The sequence below is a fragment of the Trametes versicolor genome (genome assembly GCF_000271585.1).
Source record: "Trametes versicolor FP-101664 SS1 unplaced genomic scaffold TRAVEscaffold_13, whole genome shotgun sequence".
Classification (NCBI taxonomy): domain Eukaryota; kingdom Fungi; phylum Basidiomycota; class Agaricomycetes; order Polyporales; family Polyporaceae; genus Trametes; species Trametes versicolor.
Window position 1 is genome coordinate 86250 of NW_007360333.1, and position 19224 is coordinate 105473.

The 19224-nt window shown below is 56.4% G+C and overlaps 7 protein-coding genes across 7 annotated transcripts; 4 read left to right on the plus strand and 3 right to left on the minus strand.

Moving 5' to 3' along the window:
• Positions 1-1727: 1727 nt before the first annotated feature.
• On the plus strand, positions 1728-3295 carry TRAVEDRAFT_74924 (uncharacterized protein; the record flags this gene model as incomplete). The annotated part of the gene is made up of 2 exons (XM_008045926.1): positions 1728-2882; positions 2933-3295. The coding sequence occupies 2 exons, from the start codon at positions 1728-1730 to the stop codon at positions 3293-3295; spliced, it is 1518 nt and encodes a 505-aa protein (XP_008044117.1).
• A 630-nt stretch (positions 3296-3925) lies between these two features.
• Positions 3926-5357, plus strand: TRAVEDRAFT_52953 (uncharacterized protein; the record flags this gene model as incomplete). Its single annotated transcript, XM_008045927.1, has 8 exons — positions 3926-4076; positions 4130-4258; positions 4324-4414; positions 4479-4539; positions 4592-4785; positions 4855-4943; positions 5006-5177; positions 5243-5357. The coding sequence occupies 8 exons, from the start codon at positions 3926-3928 to the stop codon at positions 5355-5357; spliced, it is 1002 nt and encodes a 333-aa protein (XP_008044118.1).
• A 335-nt stretch (positions 5358-5692) lies between these two features.
• TRAVEDRAFT_134541 (uncharacterized protein) lies at positions 5693-7487 on the plus strand (the record flags this gene model as incomplete). The annotated part of the gene is made up of 4 exons (XM_008045928.1): positions 5693-5875; positions 5948-6049; positions 6108-6344; positions 6423-7487. The coding sequence occupies 4 exons, from the start codon at positions 5693-5695 to the stop codon at positions 7485-7487; spliced, it is 1587 nt and encodes a 528-aa protein (XP_008044119.1).
• Positions 7488-7891: 404 nt separating this feature from the next.
• TRAVEDRAFT_174585 (uncharacterized protein) lies at positions 7892-12280 on the minus strand (the record flags this gene model as incomplete). The annotated part of the gene is made up of 20 exons (XM_008045929.1): positions 7892-7968; positions 8042-8105; positions 8175-8277; positions 8337-8372; positions 8430-8454; positions 8510-8612; positions 8662-9288; positions 9340-9526; positions 9583-9640; positions 9693-9728; positions 9781-9902; positions 9956-10136; positions 10187-10228; positions 10278-10460; positions 10512-10643; positions 10703-10843; positions 10897-11566; positions 11633-11957; positions 12014-12120; positions 12174-12280. 20 exons carry the CDS (start codon positions 12278-12280, stop codon positions 7936-7938), a joined length of 3282 nt encoding a protein of 1093 aa, XP_008044120.1. The 3' UTR covers positions 7892-7935.
• Positions 12281-12752: 472 nt separating this feature from the next.
• TRAVEDRAFT_74926 (uncharacterized protein) lies at positions 12753-14521 on the minus strand. Its single transcript, XM_008045930.1, has 3 exons — positions 13566-14521; positions 13045-13509; positions 12753-12986 (listed from the first exon to the last, which is right to left on the minus strand). Exons 1-3 carry the CDS (start codon positions 14437-14439, stop codon positions 12961-12963), a joined length of 1365 nt encoding a protein of 454 aa, XP_008044121.1. The 5' UTR covers positions 14440-14521; the 3' UTR covers positions 12753-12960.
• Positions 14522-15368: 847 nt separating this feature from the next.
• On the plus strand, positions 15369-17196 carry TRAVEDRAFT_67120 (kinase-like protein; the record flags this gene model as incomplete). The annotated part of the gene is made up of 7 exons (XM_008045931.1): positions 15369-15655; positions 15709-15758; positions 15808-16107; positions 16165-16398; positions 16466-16593; positions 16658-16805; positions 16862-17196. The coding sequence occupies 7 exons, from the start codon at positions 15369-15371 to the stop codon at positions 17032-17034; spliced, it is 1320 nt and encodes a 439-aa protein (XP_008044122.1). The 3' UTR covers positions 17035-17196.
• A 572-nt stretch (positions 17197-17768) lies between these two features.
• On the minus strand, positions 17769-18692 carry TRAVEDRAFT_40281 (aspergillopepsin; the record flags this gene model as incomplete). Its single annotated transcript, XM_008045879.1, has 3 exons — positions 17769-18160; positions 18219-18396; positions 18462-18692. The coding sequence occupies 3 exons, from the start codon at positions 18690-18692 to the stop codon at positions 17769-17771; spliced, it is 801 nt and encodes a 266-aa protein (XP_008044070.1).
• Between the last annotated feature and the right edge of the window lie 532 nt (positions 18693-19224).

Here is a 19224-nt window from a genome sequence, read left to right on the forward strand (position 1 = left end):
CACACATCGCTCAAGACTTAGAGGCTTCGACTTCCTCTGCGCATGCTCCGGGGCTCATTTCCGGGTCGCTCCAGAGCATACACGAAGGGTCATGGACAGCGGCCACTGCTGCATCTTCGGATTCGCTGACGGTGCCGGCATCTCTATCTGGACACGGCGGTGAGAGGGATCCTGGTACCATGGCGCAACGGTGAGAGCAGTTTGATATCTCAAGAATTTCGACCATCCTCGTAGCTGTATTCAGCGCTCTCTATGTGTACTGCCGGGCCACTGGACTGGTATAGTTTCGAGGTGCGGCACCGAAGCGCTCAAGGCTAGAGGAGATGCCCGCCTTCGGCGGGGATTAATTAATAAATATTCATAAATTTCGGGCGGCCCTACCACTATAACTAGACTGCCCTCCTCGGTGATACGTATCATCGTGTCCGCCTCCCATCGTCTCTGTCCACGATTTCCCTTGAACGTCTACCAGCTACTGGAATGGCGCCTACAGCGGCGCGTGTCCTTGCTCGTCAGCGCCAGTGTCGTGCACGGTTTGATCAACGCGAGTGAGAGCCTTGCTCTGACCAGCAAGGGGTTGGAAGGCATGATAACTCTCGGTGCGTGTCTTCCGGCGATATTCCCCCGTCATAGCAAGTGGTGTCTCACCCCGCACGCTGCCAGTCAGGTATACTGCCCGCGGCACGGCAGATCATCGATCGTGTGGAGAGCTATACGTGGCCGCGGACTTCATTCCGCTGTGCGATTAGTTCCCTTATTTTGCGAGCTGTATACAGCTGCATTTTGTTTGATGGGGCACGAGCTTTACGAGCTCTGACCTACATTTGGGGTGTGGCATTCCGCGATGTCAACGCTAACGCGTGTGGAACAGCACCCCCCGTGCTGACGAGCATGGCGCCGTACTGCAGGTATGTTCCAGGCGTAGCATGCAAAGTCATCTCCGTGTGTACCATCAAACCAGCGTGCGTGTTGTAACGACAACACATACATGAGATGAGGACCCCCCAGCGAGTGCGTGAGGCTTGTGGTGGCAGTCCTCTAGTTTCAGGGACTCGGTTCGATGCTCGCACCAGTGGGCTTCAGGCCACTCTCATCGTGTGTACAAAGACTGTACGAAGCTGACAGTAGTAGGCATCATCGACGTCGGCGGCCCGCGCTGCCTCTATCACCGTGTTACAATTTTGCCAGTGTCCCGATTGGCAGTGTGTTTGTTGTCCTCTTATTCATACTATAACACATAGTTAATCATGTTATGAGTGACAAATATAATGTCCAGTACTATCTACACCAGTGGAATCGGATTTGGCGTGCGAAGCATCGCCGTTCACCCTCAAGTTTGGTCAGCCTCCAGGGCACTGGGCCGATATTCCTTTCTCCTTCTCTCTTCCTCTTTCTCATTCAAAAATTACTCGAGATTTTGTAGCGTGACGCCTCGTTCGGGGCGGCCTGTTTGCGCGATTCGTATTAGGGTAGAATGGTTGTCGTAGATTAAAGCGCCGCCGAGAGCTGCCTGACGCCTGCATACATAGTAGGTTCGAATAATCACTCGCTACTCACTCACCACTCACTCACTCACTCACTCACTCACTCGCTCCGACTCACTCATTCACTCTCCTGGCCAGTGAACTTGTACAATCGCGACCTCCAAACGAAAAGATGCGAGGGTTGATAAGATGACGGTGTGCTACAGCTCAATATCTCTTCTACACGTATAGTCGCTAATAACCATGGGCTTCGTTATATTTGTTGCTCAGAACATGAAAGCACTGAACATTGACATCTTGCTGGTCATCGCGATCTTCTGCGACCAGTCAACGCTATGCATGCTGACCGGGACATGCAAAACTCTCTATCGCACCGCAGCTCGGTACGCCCTCAGCGAAAGAGCGGTCTCCCTCGACTCCGACCGAGCGGTAGAGCTCTTCCTTCGGTTCATGCGCCCACAAAATGGAGAACGCTGGAAACTACTCCAAACACTCACGATCCAAACAAAGCTCCTGGGAAGGCCGGACATTGCCAAAGCGCTCGCCTCCTCCATTCGACAGGCGACGAACCTCGAGGACCTCGAGCTCGTACCCGCCGAAGTAATTTTAGGCTCCCATCCCGATCTTGGTCCTGCGTTTGCCTCCCTTCCGAAAGTCAAGTACGTGGGGATAGCTGGAGCCAATGGGCTTACCTGCCGAATGTTCGAGGAAATGCGCTGGCCGCTCGAGACTGCCATTATAGAGCGAACGTCCATCGATACCTCATGGGAGGAGAGTGACTGGGACGATAACGAGGCGATACACCCCGTTGAACTGTGCAAAAACGCTTGCGATACCCTGAAAAGTCTCGACCTCGACCGCTGGCTTGTCTGGGATTTCCGTTCTCCGAGCGTGCCAGTATACCCGAAGTTGGACTCGCTCACAGTCACCGGCTGCTACTGCCCCCCTACCGCTCCTTGGGCGACAGCTTTCCCCAACCTTTCATACCTGGAGGTATCGACGATCGAGCATGCATGCTCGGATTTCTCAGAGGAGAATCTCGAGGCGCACCTGGACACACAGGAGGAGAACCGAGAAGAACACTTATCGCGGGGCACCTGGAACGAGCTGGCGATGTTCAAGGGCGCCGCGTTGGACCTGTACCTTGTCGGGATACCATGCCCCATACGACATCTAGAGCTCGGTATATCCAGGAAGGAGCTACGCTTCCTCGCTGCTGCTCTCTCGGATGCACGCCCGACGACGCTCGATCTCGACATCTCAACAACAATGTTCACGGGAGGCGACAACAGCTGGTTGCTCAAACATCTGCGGAATCCTTCTCTGAGCACAGTCCGGGTACTCATTCTCAGAATTTGGCTTCACATGCCCAGCACCGCTGATATCCCAGATTTCCTCGTACGTGTCACAATGGACCATCGTTTGCGCGGTATCTAACCATCTACCAGACCTGCCTCGGTGGCGCTCTCCCATCGCTACGCCTCGAGTCCCTCTCCTTGCATATCAGACTTGAAAACTATTCCGCCGGCCTCTACCTCACTGAGTGCTCGTCGGACGAAGACTCCGCCGGCGACAGGACAAAACGTCCTGCTCGGGCCCGAAGCCCAACAACCCCCCCATGCGCCACGGAGGTCTACATGAGCACGCTGGACGTGTACGCGTTGGCGCATCGGTTTCGCCAGGCGTCGGAATCTCTTCAGAACGTGAACGTGAACGTTGAGTTTTGGAGGAGCTCCGATTACGAAGACAAGCACATCCGGATGACCAGGTCGGATATCTGCGCGAGCGCGTCCAACTGTGCTTCGTTTTGAGGGAGCTGTCCTGCATGACACGGTGAGTGACGCTGAACGTCTGTGGTAATGATATACTGATGCCCGTTCAAGCTCATCTAACCTCTTCTTGCACTGCCGTGTGTACGTCGATGTCGTATATGTATACCCAAAAGCTCCAACTGGCTCAGCAGGTTGAATTCTAAGCGTCAGTAAACAGCTACACGTCAGCGTACTGCGGCTTACGGACGATCCTAACACAGCTCTCCTTACTCATGTCGCCTGAACGATCACCACGCGTCTCACGGCACTCGGCGTCCTTCGATACCCACCCACGATTAGCTCGAGGCTCGCGTCCGCAAGCATACAACCTACTGATATTTCTTGCACAATAATGGTGATCACGATTCCTACACATGCTCGATGACATCGCGTCTAACTCAAAAGATATTGCGTGCCTTCCACATGACGTCTACTTGAGCCCCATGATTCCCACCACGTCTCCATTGACAGCTTCGTTTACTGCGATGAAGCAAACCCGGCGTCCTGACTGCCATGTTAACTTTAGACGCTACAGAAGCTGCGGTCTGCTATTGTGGAGAGTTGGTGGAAGGTGCCGGGTCCATAAGTAGCCTCTCTGTGTGAGACCATCGATCTCTCACCCACCGCACCATGGTCGACCCCGAGCTTGCAGCAGCAATCGCTGCACTGCCTACCCCGACTCCACAAGAGGGGACGCCTACGCTCGAAGAATCCAAAGCCGTATTCAACAGCGTCATCGCACTGCCGTTTAGAAACTGGCAGAAGACGCAACTTCCGGATGGTGAGCAATCAGGATCATGAGATTCGACGAATAACTGATAAATGCACGCGCAGAATCTACGTATACCGTGAGAGACAGGATTGTACCTGTAGATGGCGGAGGCATACCTGTGCGATGCGTCGTCCCTATCGTTGAGGACGAGAACGCGACGTTTCCCGTCCTCTTCCACATGCACGGTGGAGGTACATCTCTAACACATACAGCTCTTACATCACACTCGGTTGACAGCTTCTACCATCGAACTCAGGGTTCATATTTGGCGATATCAACTTAGACGATTACTCCCTCCGCCGTCTAGCCGTAGACCTGAAGATATCTGTCGTCAATGTTGAGTACCGGTGCGCAACCTTGTCACGCGTGTTCTCTCGCAGCTTTCGCACTCATACGTCATGACTCGCTCAGCTTAGTGCCCGACTACACCTTCCCGACCCCACTCAACGACTGCATTGCGGCGCTGAAATGGGTACGTCTCTGAAACATCACACATGATTCCTCGCGCTCACTTACTCGCACAGGTCGTCGAGAACACGTCTGACCTCAAGGCCGATTTGACTAAAGGTCTTATCCTCATGGGCGATTCGGCTGGAGGCAACCTCGCTGCGGTTCTTGCGCACGAGGCGCACGACGACCCGTTCTTCAGCGGGAGACAACCGACTGGGCAGTTCCTGCGCGAGCCCTGGCTTGCCCACTCTGATAGCATTCCTGAGAGGTATGTGCGCGACAAGTCGTTGGAAGAGTGGTCCATCTAGGGACATCGCTGAGCGGCCATCGGCGACAGACTTAAGCCGCACTATCGCTCCATGGAAGAGAACGCGAAGCACGACTTGCCGATGGCTCCGACGCGCGTGGGGCTCGATGGCCTGATGTGTACGTCACTCTGTTCCAGGTCAGGCTCGCGTTATGTAACTTGAGTACTCATGATGTTGCAGTGGTATACAAGGCACCTCTGACGGACCCGCGATTTTCTCCGTTGCTCTACCCGTCCCATGAGGGCCTCCCGCCGGCATATTTCCAAGTCATGGGACTAGACATCCTCCGGGATGACGGCGTCGTCTACGAGCAGGAGCTGAAAGCAGCTGGGGTGAAGACGAAGCTCGATGTGTACGTTTCCACTGCGCGGCGTCATCGTGCGGCGCGCGAGATGCTGAACTCTGGCTTCCACCCAGGTATCCCGGCGTCCACCACGGCTTCCACGGGCAGTTTCCGGCGATTCCTATTGCGACGAAGCTCTGGGCGGATGTTCAGACGGGCATTAAGTGGCTTCTGCGAGGCGGAGAATGAGTAGCCGCATTACGTTTCAACTCGTCACCAGTACGACTCACTTCGCTTCCGACGAGGCTAGAACGCGCTCCGTAATCGCAACAGCTTTGCTGCATGTCCGAGTCACAGTCTGGTTTTGACACTTAGCCCGGTCAGATGTGCATATCGGCTGTGCGATTGAGCAGAGTGTCGCGGAAGATGCGCCTCGAGAACAGATCTTCCCACTGATAGGACTTATGAACGCCTCGCTCTCAAGCATGGCGCTGTGGCGCCGCACGGTTTATAACGAGGCATCACGGTGAGTATCCCCTCGTAAACCGTTCCTCAGCGCTGCTTCACGGCTCATCCAATCCATCATGCCTTACGGTCAAGAAACATACGAACAGTCTTTTCCTTCTCCATTCGTGTTCATCCCGCGCGAACCAGTCACTCTGGTCGAGCTCCGCATGCGACGGTTCGCCGGGCTCATTCGCGCGAAACCCGAATGGTGGAAGAAGGTTCAGGACGCCGCGCTCGTCGTCAAATGGAGGGCCGAAATGGTCCAGCAGGACAGCGCTGCTGTCGAGCAGTTCTGGGGCGGTCGTGAGCGGTACGATCACGGAAGCGGCGAGAAGCAGTGGCCGCGCGACCCTATCACAGACGCCCAGCTGGACTACATCTTTGACCAGCTCAAATATGAAGCGAGGCTCGATACCACCGCGCAAGGAATCTTCGTGAGTTGCGTTTACGTTGCTTGTCGCAGCTTGTATTGAAACACGTGCCGTGCAACAGGCAACTATGGTCCCATACGTCTACGAGTCTCGGAGCCTAATTCCTGCTGAGGCCAAATCGGCCCTCCTGTCCCTCGTCTCTGTTCTTGAGGACGTCCCGAAGTCCAAGCAGGACTGGCACCCCGGCTCGGACAAGCAGGTCCTGGATCTCGTGCATCCTTCGCTCTACCCTCTCCGGATCGGTCACTCGTATGTTCGCGAGAAGAGCGCTAGTACGGGGGAGATACTGGGTGTGCATGTCCTGAGCACGGAGGAGTACTTCTCCCAACGAGCAGACTTCGAGATTTACAGGCACCAAGACGACGCGATTTCGAAGCACTACCAGTGGCTTCCGACGGACTTTGAGCTCTCCGAGACAGGGGTTGCCACCGCTCTGGGCTACATCAACAACCTTCATCCAGGTCAGCACCGCGCTGGCTACGCTGCCCTCTCCTCCATCCTCTCGCGATTCGTACCACTCTTTGAAGCCGTACTCTCGGACGTGCTCGCCCCACCTACACCTCTCGTTGTGAGCGTCGACCCTCTCGCATGGTACGATCACTTGGACGAAGAAGATGAAGATGGCGAGGAATCCGCGGACGATGATGAGGACGACGACCACGATCTCAATAAGAAGTACTGGCCGTTAATCCCCGACCCTCCGCGTTTCTCCCCACCGAGCTCTGACGATCGAGTGCACTTCAAGCTCTGTGGACGGACAGTCCAGGTCATCGTCAAGCTCGCCAACATCGTCCTCACTCCGAAGAAGCCGAAGTACTCGGGCGGGTCGTGGCACGTCGAGGGCATGGCGAACGAGAAGATCGTCGCGACGGGCATCTACTACTACGCATGCGACAACATCACCCAGTCTCAGCTCGGTTTCCGTACGGTGGTCGGCAACGGTCACGAGCCGGAGGACCGCGATCAGCTTCCCTATGAGCAAGACGACGCCACAGGGTACTACACCGCCTACGGTTTCGGTGGAGGCGATCCCCTCAACCAGAGGCTCGGGCATATCGTCGCGGAGGAGGGCAAATGCATCGCGTTTCCCAACCTCTACCAGCACCGCGTGGACCCTTTCGAACTGGCTGACCGGAAGAAGCCCGGGCACCGGAAGATTTTGTGCTTCTTCCTTGTGGATCCGCTCACGAGGATTCATTCCACGAGCGACATCCCTCCACAGCAGGAGGAGTGGCTCACTGATGAAATGCTGCGTGCTCCTGGGCTTCAAATTCTTTCGGGGGAGTTGTTCAAGATGATCGTCGATCATGCGACGGAGGCAACTATATCGCGGAAGGAGGCGGAGGAGCATCGGGAACGCATCATGGATGAACGCCAGATGTTCGTGATGTCGCACAACGAAAACGTGTACGAGGTCGAGTTCAACATGTGCGAGCACTAGGGACTAGTTTCCCATCGTGCGGCATATGCTTGAGGTTCGATTTTTCTCGGACTGGGCCTCCGATTCTCCGGTAGAGGCCATATGCACTCGTGCGGCATGGTCGATGGCATGAAGAACCGTGACCACTTTCACAGACGTGGCGGTCGGCATGACAGTCACCGGTCAGTCAGTGGGGCACGTAGATCTGTAGCTAGAGCTAGTGAAATCACTGGCTTTCTGTATCTATCCAGCCTGCCACTCGGTTTGTGAAGTGACGACATTAAACGCATTGCTTGTGGCGGCACAGTCGCACTGGGAGCGTGTCGGCATCATCGGGGGTATCAGGGTCTCACCGTCTCAACTAATCGCCGTGGCCGCGATCATGAAAGCAGCAGTAGTAAACGCGGATCGTGTAACATACAAAGACTTCGTCAAAGCTACGAGATCATCCTCTTTCAAAGTCCCCTCATCATCGCGTCAGTCTATCAAGGCCGTCCGGAACCTACATCGACCCAAAGAACTCTAGTAAGCTACCGTGCGATACGACGGTGGTCCGTAAGGAGATGACACTTCACCTTCCATCCATGCGTCGCCGCAGCCCTCTTGTACCCTTCGAGGGCTTCGAACATGCCGTATGGACTGCGTGTGCAATAATCGCAGAAATACTAGTTGAGTAATGGTGTTCGAAAATTGGCCAAGAATACTCACGTATCCCAGTTGTGTGCAAGACGAGCGGGCCGAGGTTCGAGGTTTGAGATCGCCAGTTTGATCTGGAGCAGAACAGCAGAGATGCTATAGCTGGGAAGCCACCCTACGTCGTGTCACCACGTTCGTATCAGCGCTCGGTATCAGTTCGTAGAGATTACGCACCGTCGGCCGTCAAGAGGTCCATACACATGGAACCACCTATGTCATATGTACAGTTAGTCAATCAGGCGCTGACCTAGGTAGACAGAATCGCACCGCCCGTGATGTGGCCGCCGCCGCCCTACAAGTGGCGAGCTATCAGCGTCAAATTTAGCTTTAAGACACCCTCAGCGTACATGAATGAACGGGAGGAACCGCGGCTTGAGGATCCGGAAAAATGGCGGAGAGTGCGGGAACGTGAGCGGAAACCGAATCTCGAAGACGAGCGAATTGATGCCACTGCCGAAGCGTAAGTCACTGCATGGAGGCGAAACAGCCGGCGACTCACTGCCTCTCCATATCCTGCGCCACTGGCAAAGTGCCCTCGAACGAATGCAGCTCCACAATCCACTGGTACAGGTTGTCGCCTATGACCTCCTCCGGCATGTACCACCCGAGCTCGCGCAAGCTCCTCGCGCCGTTCTGCTCCTTGAGCATCGCGCGGAGTTCTTTCTGCAAGGATGTCGAAGCCATGGGCGAGGACTCCGCGGGGGGCGGCATGAGTTGCTCGATGGACTTGTCGACCCACTCGCGATTGTGCTTCCAGTCGTCCGCGGCGGTGCCATACGCACCTTCGATACTCGCGGAGGTCGCTCCTGAGCCGTCGCCAACGTCTCCTGAGAAGATCCGAAGATCGTCCTCGTCGTAGTCCATCGGGATGAACTCCTCTCGGCGGGCGTTGAGCAGCTTCTCGAGAGCATATCCTGGTTGCGGGATGCGAATAAGAACGTTGGACAGAGTCAATGGGTGCTGCGGGTCGAGCGGCACGTAGTCGATCTCTTCTTCCTCAGCAACGCCATCAGCGTCCGGCGCTGCAACTGGAGCGGGTGCTTGAGGGAGGCCATTGAGGAAGGGGATGGTCCCCGCTAGAGGAACCGCACTCTGTTGCGCTGGGCCTCTAACCATGAGGTAGCGGCTAAAGAAGAGGCTTCAGAAGCGATATTTCGCGCGCGGACATGACACGTACCAGACGATCCACTCGGTCTTGTCCACCACGAAGTACGGCGAAGTGCTTATGAATTTGCTCGGCAGATTGACAATCTCCGCCAGAGCAACGCAAGAGGTTGCTCTTACAGCGCTGTTCCGCCAGCATGACGCGGCCCCAGCTGAGTAGGTCCCGAGCGATATTGCGCCGTCCTTCGCGAAATAGACCCCTGGGAAGCATCTAGTGAGACGCTGAAGAGGAACGACCTGGATGATCTGAACGCACCGTGCCCAAATGCTCTGCCGTTAATTACCGTCTTGAACCACAAGCCGTGACGGATGATCTGCAGGAACGATTGAGCTCGTGCTTCTCCTACACGGTATCAAAATACTTACCGAATGCCAGTTCTTGGCGCCAGAGCCATGGAAAGCCTGGATGTGATAACGTCAATAACCATCGATGAGCACTGCGGGAATGCCGTACATAAAGAGACGGAAATTCATGAGCTCTCGGGTTCTCTTCCTTCGCAAGCTGGACCGCTTTACGGAACTTCGCCTCGGCGTCCGGCGCGCCCACGCTGAAGCGGAACTGGCGCCACGTTGGATCTAGGTTCGTGAGATTAGCTCCATTCTTTGTAAGGCACAAGTGTGATGCGCACCCATGTTCTTGACTTTCTCGTCTTCCGAATGCAGCTCCTCCAGATGCGCAGTACACGAAGCGACGCACCACCGCAGGACCAGCCACGCCGCCTCTGGAACAACGCGGTCGATATCTTGCAGACGGGGTTTCGCATGTCCTGGCCTGCGTGGCTGCTCTAGATGCCGCTTCAACTCGGCGATCTGAAGGCGAAGATCAATATTTATCGCAGTTTCAACAGAAGGTGCCTCACGGGAGGTATCTGGTCGATGAGGTTGCGGATGACGCCGCGCATCTAAATCAAGTGTGAATACGTGTACATAAGATGAGCTCTATTTGCGTACGTTGGGAAGATCGAGCTGGTCAAAGTCGTGCAGCCCGTCCGGGTCCTCAGGTGTTAAGGATCGGCACTTCACGCGGAGGCCCATGCCTATAGGCAGAGGCGCGTCCAGCGCACCCTCTGCTGCCGCGATGTAGGCGAGAGAGACCAAAAGGTCCACAACGACTGGGTTCGAGCAGATCTCGTACTGAGAACCCATTGGTTAGTGAGACATGCGGGGTAATCGAACGATACAAACCTCCAGTGATGGTCCTCGGTTCAGGTTGTAGTATTGGTAGGTGCACAAGGGGGAGCTGCACACGTACGGCTTGAGCGCCCCCAAATCGTCCTTGAGCTGCTGATGACAAACGAGGCAGTAACGAGGGCATAGCTGGTGGCACTCGGGTGAGTACTAGCGTATTTGAAAACAACGTAGAGGATATTGCCTACCGTAAGGCGGCGCATCAAGTAGGAGAAAGCGACAAGCGGGAGGTTGACTGGATCCTGCGGGCTTCGATCGAGGAGACAGTCGATAGGAAGACGGTAGCTCTCTGACAGCGTCACATCAGCACTATCCGCCATGGCGATTTCCTAAAATCACAACATAATGAGAAAACCTCGTAGGTAATTATGAACAAACAGACCTCTGCTTTGTCGCGTAGTATATCCGCGGCCGACCTCTGCGTTGCCTCGATTTCGCAACGCAGGACCTCAGCTCCGGCCCATCCGAGGTGGTACTCGATTCTCAGCTGCAGCAGTGCCAGGAAGTGGCCGTTCAGCAAACTCTCAAGCGACGAACTCAAGCTGAAAGGGCGGAATCCCTGAGTCGTTTCCTCGATCTCCGGCAGCTCAATGGGGTCTGCAAAGTCAAAGTCAGGGTCGAGGAGTTGCCCTTCCTCTTCCTGGCCGTGCGCGTTTTGCGGCTCTTGTTCTTCCTTCGCAGGATCGTCGGAAGACGCGCCATAGTCTTCCTTCAAGCCGTACTTGCGTAGAAGCTCTGCAGTATCTTCATTGTTTGGCTTGTAGTTGGGCGTGAGGCCTACGCGGAAATGAGGCGCAGCGCTACGGGCCACTGCAACCCGAGTAAGCGTTCCGTCTGGTTCGACCGCTGGATGGACCCCTCGAAGTCCTGAGATCAGCAGAGTGAGATAATGGGGGCCTGATAGGAGGCGTTTATCCCACGCCACGAGTGCGCGCGGGGAGATCGTGTCAGCCAGTGACTTCGCAGGCAGGGCAACTGATAGGGCAAAGTCGTCCACACCCAACCGGATGAAGCCGGGCTGGTAGCCGTGCGCCACAATCTCGTTGAACTCTCTAAGATGTTCATAAGCGCATCGTGCGAGATCGAGAGGTCATGGTACCAACCTTCGAAGAACAGACTGGTCGAGCGTTTGGGCCATCGATTGCACGCCAAAGATCTCGGCGTCCTCCATGTCGTAGTCTTCTACGCCGTACGCGTCTTCGTCGTCGTCTTCGGACATTTCAGACTGTGCTTCGTCGTCACTCTCATTATCGCCCGGTGTGCTTTGCTTGCGTCGAGTTGCAGCCATTCTTTTGGCGATTCGCTCAAGCACGCGCATCAGGAGGTCCTGGATCGACAGTGAGCCGTCCTCATGGACAGTCTCCGTGACCGCCGAAACTTCCGGAGGGAGATCATGTTCAGACGAGCAGAAAAAAGTGTGGTCGGAAGGATACTCAGAGGCATCTGCAGAAACGGTGCATGAGCGAACGAGGGCGCAGTATCACGAGCGAACGGCAAACCAGATATGAGGACAGTCAGTGTGGCGTTCAGCCCGCCGTCCACTTGAGAGATCACACAATCGAAGGAGCCATCTTCGTCTCCAGGAGTAATGGCTATATCAGACAACCTTGTTGAGCTTCTCCGCGAGCGCAACGCGTCCTTCGGGTAACCTTACCTGACAAACGGAGGCCCTGGACCTGCACGCCTTGTGCGACAGTCTGTGTGGCGTTCTGCAGGTCGAACAGAAACCGCTTGCGGCCTCTGGTAGGTACGTTGTTCGTCGCCATCTTGCCAGTGTGCTCAGCGGCGTGATCGTGGTCGTGCGTACGTTTAGGCGGCATGCAAAGTGTCCTGCAGCAGTGGCACTTGACTCGTGGCTTCACTTGCCGCAGCGGCGCAACCACAATCCACGTTTGTGGGCTTCTATCAACTGCGTAGCGCTCGGTCTCGTGCGCACCTCGTGTACGCTGGGCCTCGAATCCCGTCTGTTTCGAGGCGGTTCTTCAGTGTACACGGACACCGACGATCCAAGTGTCACCAGAAAAATGATGACAGCTAGGCGCTGAGACTGAAGGACAGGATATGTTTGGGTGGACGCTCTCTCGACTACTGGTAGTGTGCACGAAATGATGTGGCTGTCTTGAAGTGTTTGGGTGGAGAAAAACGGACAATTTGACGGCTGGTGGTGGTATGATGAAAGAACGACACGTCGATTAAACGCCCGGTGCATCAACATTTATGTCGGCAAAGTGTCATTAAGCGCCCGTATGTTGAATATCACGATAGGCAGGCAAGGACGCAAATACAAAGGAGAAAACAAAATGCAAGAGCGCAGGAGGTAGACGTATGTATATTGCGAGATATCTCAAACTATCAGCCATTTCTTAGAAGAAATCTCGTCACCAGCAGGCTCAGCACATGATTATGCAAAGAGAAATTTTGAAGAAAAGGGAGCGCCAGAGAGCAATTAGAAGCGGTCGAAGATATCCGGCCCTACATAGACGACATAATCAGCAGATATCTCTTGCGATGAGATTTTTGGGTCACGTACCACGCCACACATGGTCCTGGCGCACTTCGAACGTCAGAGTGCCGCGACGACGAGTTCGGTACAAGCAACCTGTCAAGAACGCCTTCAGCGCGTCAAACGCCGACCGCGCGTACTGCTTCTCCAGCTCCGTCACGTCGAGCACCACGCGCGGGCTCGCGAACCGTCCGTCGCTGAGCGTCTCGTCGAGCAGCGGCCAGTCCAAGGCCTGCAGCGGGCCCCCAGACGCGGCCAGGGTGGCGTTCAGGCCGTGGCCCCGGAACGGGTACACGGGCACGATGCGGGGCTTGACGCAGCGCACGGTCGCCGCGATGGTCGTGAGGAGGTCCACGTTCAGCTTGAAGAACGCGTGGATGTCGTACAGGGGCGACTGGGAGCCGTAGTGGAGGTCGAGCAGGAACTCGTCGAGGTTCGTGCACTTCGCCAAGTTGAGCGGTGCCCAGCGCGACCGAGTGTCCTCCATATCCCCTGCGAGACTAGAGTAAGATCTCCAAGAGAAGGACACGGGCGTTGAATGGACTTACCACCACCGTGCATAGGCGCCATCTGGTTCCACATCGCGCCCAGACCACCCGCGGCCGGAATCGCGGCCGGTATGTCGAAGTTGTTGCGCGGCAGCAGGCGGTGCGACGGCTTCAGCGCGAGGCGGCGCAGACGCGGCCCGATCTCAGCGAGCAGCTTGCCGATCTCGTTCACCTGCTCCCAGCGCTCGATGCACTCGTCCAGCTCGAGCCCGCGCAGCGTCTCCCAATGCGCCATGCGAGTAGGGCGGATGAGCTGGCCAATCAGGGTGGACGGCATGCACGCGAAGGAGAGCTCGGTGACCTGCAAGGCTTGGGGCGCGTTGCCTTCGTGGGGGCCGAGGTTCTCGTTCGTAAGGAAGTGCCGGTTCGAGTTCTCCTCCATGCGCAGGGTGCGTACGACGGTGAAGAGGCCGAGGAGGCGGAAGAGATCGTGGAATTCGTGCTCCGTGACGTTCGATGACGCGATCCGGAGCGCGGAAAGCTGGATGGCGGGGACGGGGTCTGCGTCGCGGCTCCGGGGAAACGAGATGAACAAATTCTCGAGTTCGACGACGCGCACGTTGGGGACCGCATGTATCAGGGTAGCTACATTCTTCAGGCTGATCCCGCGGTACCCGTCGAGGACGAAGTGTCGGATGTGGCTGCCCACGTCTGGGGTCGACGTGAGGAAGTCGAGGAGGTCGGTGAGGCCACTCTTCTCAGGCCGGGCAACAAAGACTTCGAACAAGTGGTGTCGGCTAGCCGGAAGCCAAGCGCTGCATACGCGAGCGCAGTTGCGGAGTGTGACACGGTCGTTATAAAGATGGTCGATGATGGCGTCGGTGATTTCTCCAGGGAAGATGGGTCCTTTGGCCTCGGCAGGCGCCAGCGACATGGCAAGAGCAGGTGATCACAGGGAGTAGAGTGGATGTCTTCCAAGGAGAGAGCAAAAGGCCTGTCCCTTCAATTCCAGTTCTTTGGAGTAGTTATAGTCCGTCGTAGGTGCCACTCGAGGTATAAAGAACAATGTCAAGCTATGCAAAGACGAGCAGCGCGTGTGCCACTCACTTCACGTGTGCAGCAGCATCCACGAGCCTTTAATTTCCGTACGCCTAAATTGTAGGATCTACGGTAAGCAAGATCCGTTATTTAATATGCTTCATGCGTGGATGCCCCGGTACGGAAAACCGGGCCTCTCGTCTTACGCGCGACTTGACTCGAGGTGTGCCACTCGCAATCGGACGGCCATGGGAGTTGTCTGGCGCGCGTTTACCTGAAAGTTTGTCGTAGATCTAGATCTAGTTGGATGTCCAACTCCGACTCCAAAGTTGCTATACACACTGGTGGCACACAATGGGGCTAGAACTGAGCACTAGGATGCCAGTCGATCGTGTCTTGAAGTCTACCGAAACATGGTCACAGCCGAACGTGGCAGATCCAAGGCGGGGGTGTCAATAAGTCAACAGTGAGGTGTCTCTAGAGGTAGCAAAGTGAGAAATAATGCCAGGCGTTTTCGTGGAAGGAGTATGAAGGCAAGCAGGACCGTCCGCTCGAGTGAGGAGAAGCGCCGGCGTCCAGGAACCGCGGAAAACTCCGGATCCTATATATGGACATTCTCCACATCCAGATGATTGGTGCTCCAGCCTGAGCGCGCAAGGAGTGAGAATATTTCTACGTTGATGACGTCCATGACTATGCGGAGAAGTCTGCTCAGATCTTGGATGCGATATATCTAGACATACCTCTACCTTGCGGGTGCTGCTGAGACTCAAATCGGGGCTCGCCACTCTGTATCAAGTCGACTCGACGCGGGCTTACTGGTCCATGATTCCGAAGACGTGGCAAAATATCACTCGCCACAGGTTCCTGGTTCCTCTCCCAGCGTCGGCAAATGCACGGTTCTCTCGTGTATATTCTACTCGGACGTCTTCGCAGCCGCACACTGACTCCCTGCAGAACTGGGATGCGGAGGAGCCATTGAGTGGTTACGATCTCGCAACTAACGGCTACTTGCCTATTGGGATCGCGGACACCTTGGGCTTTCGCTACAAAGCTGTACGAAAGATAGGATGGGGCGTGTATTCCACTGTGTGGATTGCCGAAGATACACGGTTGGTTTCCACTCTTCAGTAACCACATGCGCCACACTAATGAATTCATTCAGCGCAACCTGCAGTCAATCTACGGTATATTCCGCCCTGAAGGTCTTGACAAGTGCGTCCTTCGACTTTTTCCTAGGAAGTGTCTCTGAACGCTTCAGCAGGAATGGCAACCGATGCCCAGGACAAACTGTTGGAGCTTGAATTCATGCAGCGAATGCGAGAACAGTCTCCTGCCCACCCCGGCTATCCCTATGTCATCCATCTCCACGACCACTTCTACCAGAAAGGTCCGCAGGGACGACATCTGTGTCTGGCCATGGAGCCGTTGCTCCAAGATCTCCGCTCGCTCATGCAGTGCTTCAAGGAGCGTTCGGCGCCGCCTTACTTCGTGCGCCTCGTAGCTCGTCAGATCGTCCTGGGCTTGCAGTACCTGCACGACGAATGCAACATGGTACACACAGGTCCGATGCATTTCGTTTTGCTTGACAACCTTTTGGGCGAACTGACATATTATGCAGACCTTAAGCTAGGGAACATCATGATGGTGCCCCCAGGAGACCCAGCGGCATTCCTTGCGTTGACTATCCCCAAACTTCAGGAAGCCGAGACATCCGTCGTTACTGGACCTGGAGGAACGCCAATCTCTCGAGTCCCCAGTCGCCCCCTACCCTACCCACTCCCCGACCATTACGACATGTACTCCTTCGACACATGGAGCGGTGTCAAAGTCAAGATCGGTGACGTTGGTGTTGGTAAGTTCGAACCCCAGTCATCATGATCCAATGGTTGCAAATCACTCACCGTCCCTCATGTCTCAAGCTTGCTGGGCAGATAAGACCTCCAACTACGTCGACGACCTCATCCAAGCCCCATCTGTACGGGCGCCTGAAGTGGCAGTTGGAGCGGGATGGGGCAGACCGGCCGACGTCTGGAGCCTGGGATGTATGGTGCGTGGGGCATCACTAGCGGGCGCAAAGCACCCAGATTGACATCGGGCGCTGTTCGATGCAGCTGTACGAACTCTACATGGGGAAACCGCTCTTCAGGACTGACGTTGACGATGAGACTGTGCCTACCCTGCATACCCTCGCAGTCGGCGAGTATCCACCAGACCTGATCGAACGTGGCAGGCGCCGCGATGCGTTCTTTAACCCCGATAGTCAGTATACATATTCAGTCGTGATTACTCTCTTGCTGACATGGCTGCACGCTCAGACTCGCTGAAGCGCCCTCCCGGTTGCGCGATCCCGTATGAAAACGTCATCAGAGAACGAGACGCACCCGACGCCGCGTTGTTCGCGGACTTCCTCCGACATATATTCGTGCTCAACCCCGACGGGCGCGCGACCTGTCGGGAGCTGCTAACGCACCCGTGGCTCAACCCGTGATAGATACACGATACCATTACCCATACCCCGGACGCCTTCCTCGCTACCACGCCTCTCACCCCTGCACCATCTCGGCGTATTCGGACTGCTGGACGCTTGTTTTGCACGGACACACGATGACCTTCTCCGACCGTTCTCACGCGCTCTCTGCCTATGTCGTCACACGTACCACAATAATATATTCTACATGTACGTACTACCGGTACCGCTGCTATAACCGTATACGCACGGCGCGCACCATGTCTTCTCAGTCGGACAGGCACACGCACCACCGGTCAATTTCTGTTCCACTGACGTCAACTCCTGCCTCAGCTCACTCTCAGCTCAATGCCGTATACGGCGCTTCTCCCGACATGCGAAGGCGCTTCCGCTCGCTCGTCTCCTCCACATGCCCACAGAAGTGAGCGCATGTGGGCCCAGGTTCGCAAATCCCACCATCAACTTAATACCCCCCGACATCCGCACTACTCTCATCCCGGCGGATCAAACCCGTCTCGAACGCTGGTTCACGCAAGTAGTGGTCATCCATCATCTTCCATTCGTTACTTTCGTGCGTGCAAGACATGCCAAAATACACTGCTCGAGATCATACACGCGGGTCCTGCGGCAGCGCGCACGCGCGCCCTAGAAACCCGCCTTTGTCCGCCCTTCGCCCCATTTCCCCACAGTCCGTCCGAGTCCGAGTCCAGAAGCCAGAGGCGTCGCGAGTCGCGCTAGAAGACCGCGCGGTCCGCTCACGGGCCGGTGTACGCGACGGTGACGGTGCTGCCGCTCGTCGACGCGGACGTGAGCACGCGCCCGTTCTGCTCCATGTTGATGATCGTCGCGCCCGACGGGGCCGCGCCGTTGGCGGTCGCGCCCGTGAAGGTGACGGTGCCCCAGTTCGCGAGCGGCACGAGCGAGTTGCCCTCCTCGAAGTCCTCGACGATCCACTCCGCGTCCTGCTCGCAAAGTGCGGGCTGGCCCGAGAACGTGTGCGAGACGGTCTGGCCGGTCGAGTGGTTCACGATCGTCGCGGTGCCGCCCGTGCGCGAGGTCGCGGTCACGGAGACGGTGATGGAGTTGCCCGCGGCGAGCGAGATGCCCGTGAAGTCGTGCGCGAAGTCGGGGAACCACTCGAACCACGCTGTGAAGGGCGGGCAATCAATGCGAGAATTGGGCGAGAAGACACGCTAGATACGCACCATCGAAGGACGTGCGGCCGTTGGTGACCGTGAAGTCGATACCGGTCTGGAGGATGGCGGTGCCGCAGGTGTCACCGTCGATGCCGACCCAGGCGGACGCGGAGTGCTCGCTGGTCTGGCCAGAGGGCTCCCTCGGGGTCGGAATCGTGAAGGTGCCCGTCACACTCTTGAAGGTGTTCTGCGGAAGGGGATGTCGGCGTCAGTCAGTCACATAGCACTTTGTTTGGCTGTGAAGGGACTTACGGCTCCAGCACTCATGACGGCGCCGGACCAGTTGGTACTGAACTCGGCGTTAGTGACGTTGGAGGTCCCGGAGAGCTCGGACACCGCAAGGGTGCTGGGGACCCTGGGGTGCGACAAGTGCGCGCCTGCGGAGCGGCGGGCGAGGCGCTGCGCAAAGCGCTCGCGCGAGGTGGGGACGGCGAAGGCCGCGGTGGCGAGGAGCACCTGGAAGAAGAGGGCGGAGGCGTACATGGCAGCAAGCAAAGGAGGCGAGGTGAGGCGACTCGATTGGGTTGTCTGAACTGGGTGTTGCCCGGCTTGACGAGTAGAGGCATGGTTTGGAGCTTGCTTTTATACCCGGACGGGGCTTGTCCCGATATCGCCATCCCAGAGTGCGGTGTCGATGCTCTTGGCTTGTGCCGTGGAGTGATTTGCGAGGGGCTTCCTCCGGGACCCAGACAGCGCTCGGTACTGTGCGGGACTGAGGTTCCACCCGCTCCGAATGGGCAACGCACATGGTTCGATGCTTCGATTGTCACTTGACGGCGAAGATGCATGCGTCTCGTGATTACCTAAGAGGTTGTGTTCTCATGAGCTGGTTGTCTAGAACGGCAAAGGGGGAAAGAGACATGATACTCATGACCTACGCACACGACGAACTCATGGCTCTCGGACTCGATTGCAAAAATAGCACAGCGCACCTACTCTGCGTAGGCGACATACGACGCTCCAAGGTTCGGATAAGACGAACGATCAGATACCGGGAGAAGGGCTACAGAGAAGA

Excerpts from the sequence above, each read along its gene's own strand:
- TRAVEDRAFT_74926 (XM_008045930.1), bottom strand. The coding sequence starts at position 14,439 with ATGTCGCTGGCGCCTGCCGAGGCCAAAGGACCCATCTTCCCTGGAGAA. Across the intron at positions 13,510-13,565 it reads GGCGCCTATGCACGGTGGTG|GGGATATGGAGGACACTCGG; the intron begins GTAAGTCCATTC and ends CTAGTCTCGCAG. Across the intron at positions 12,987-13,044 it reads CCAGGACCATGTGTGGCGTG|GGCCGGATATCTTCGACCGC; the intron begins GTACGTGACCCA and ends TCGTCTATGTAG.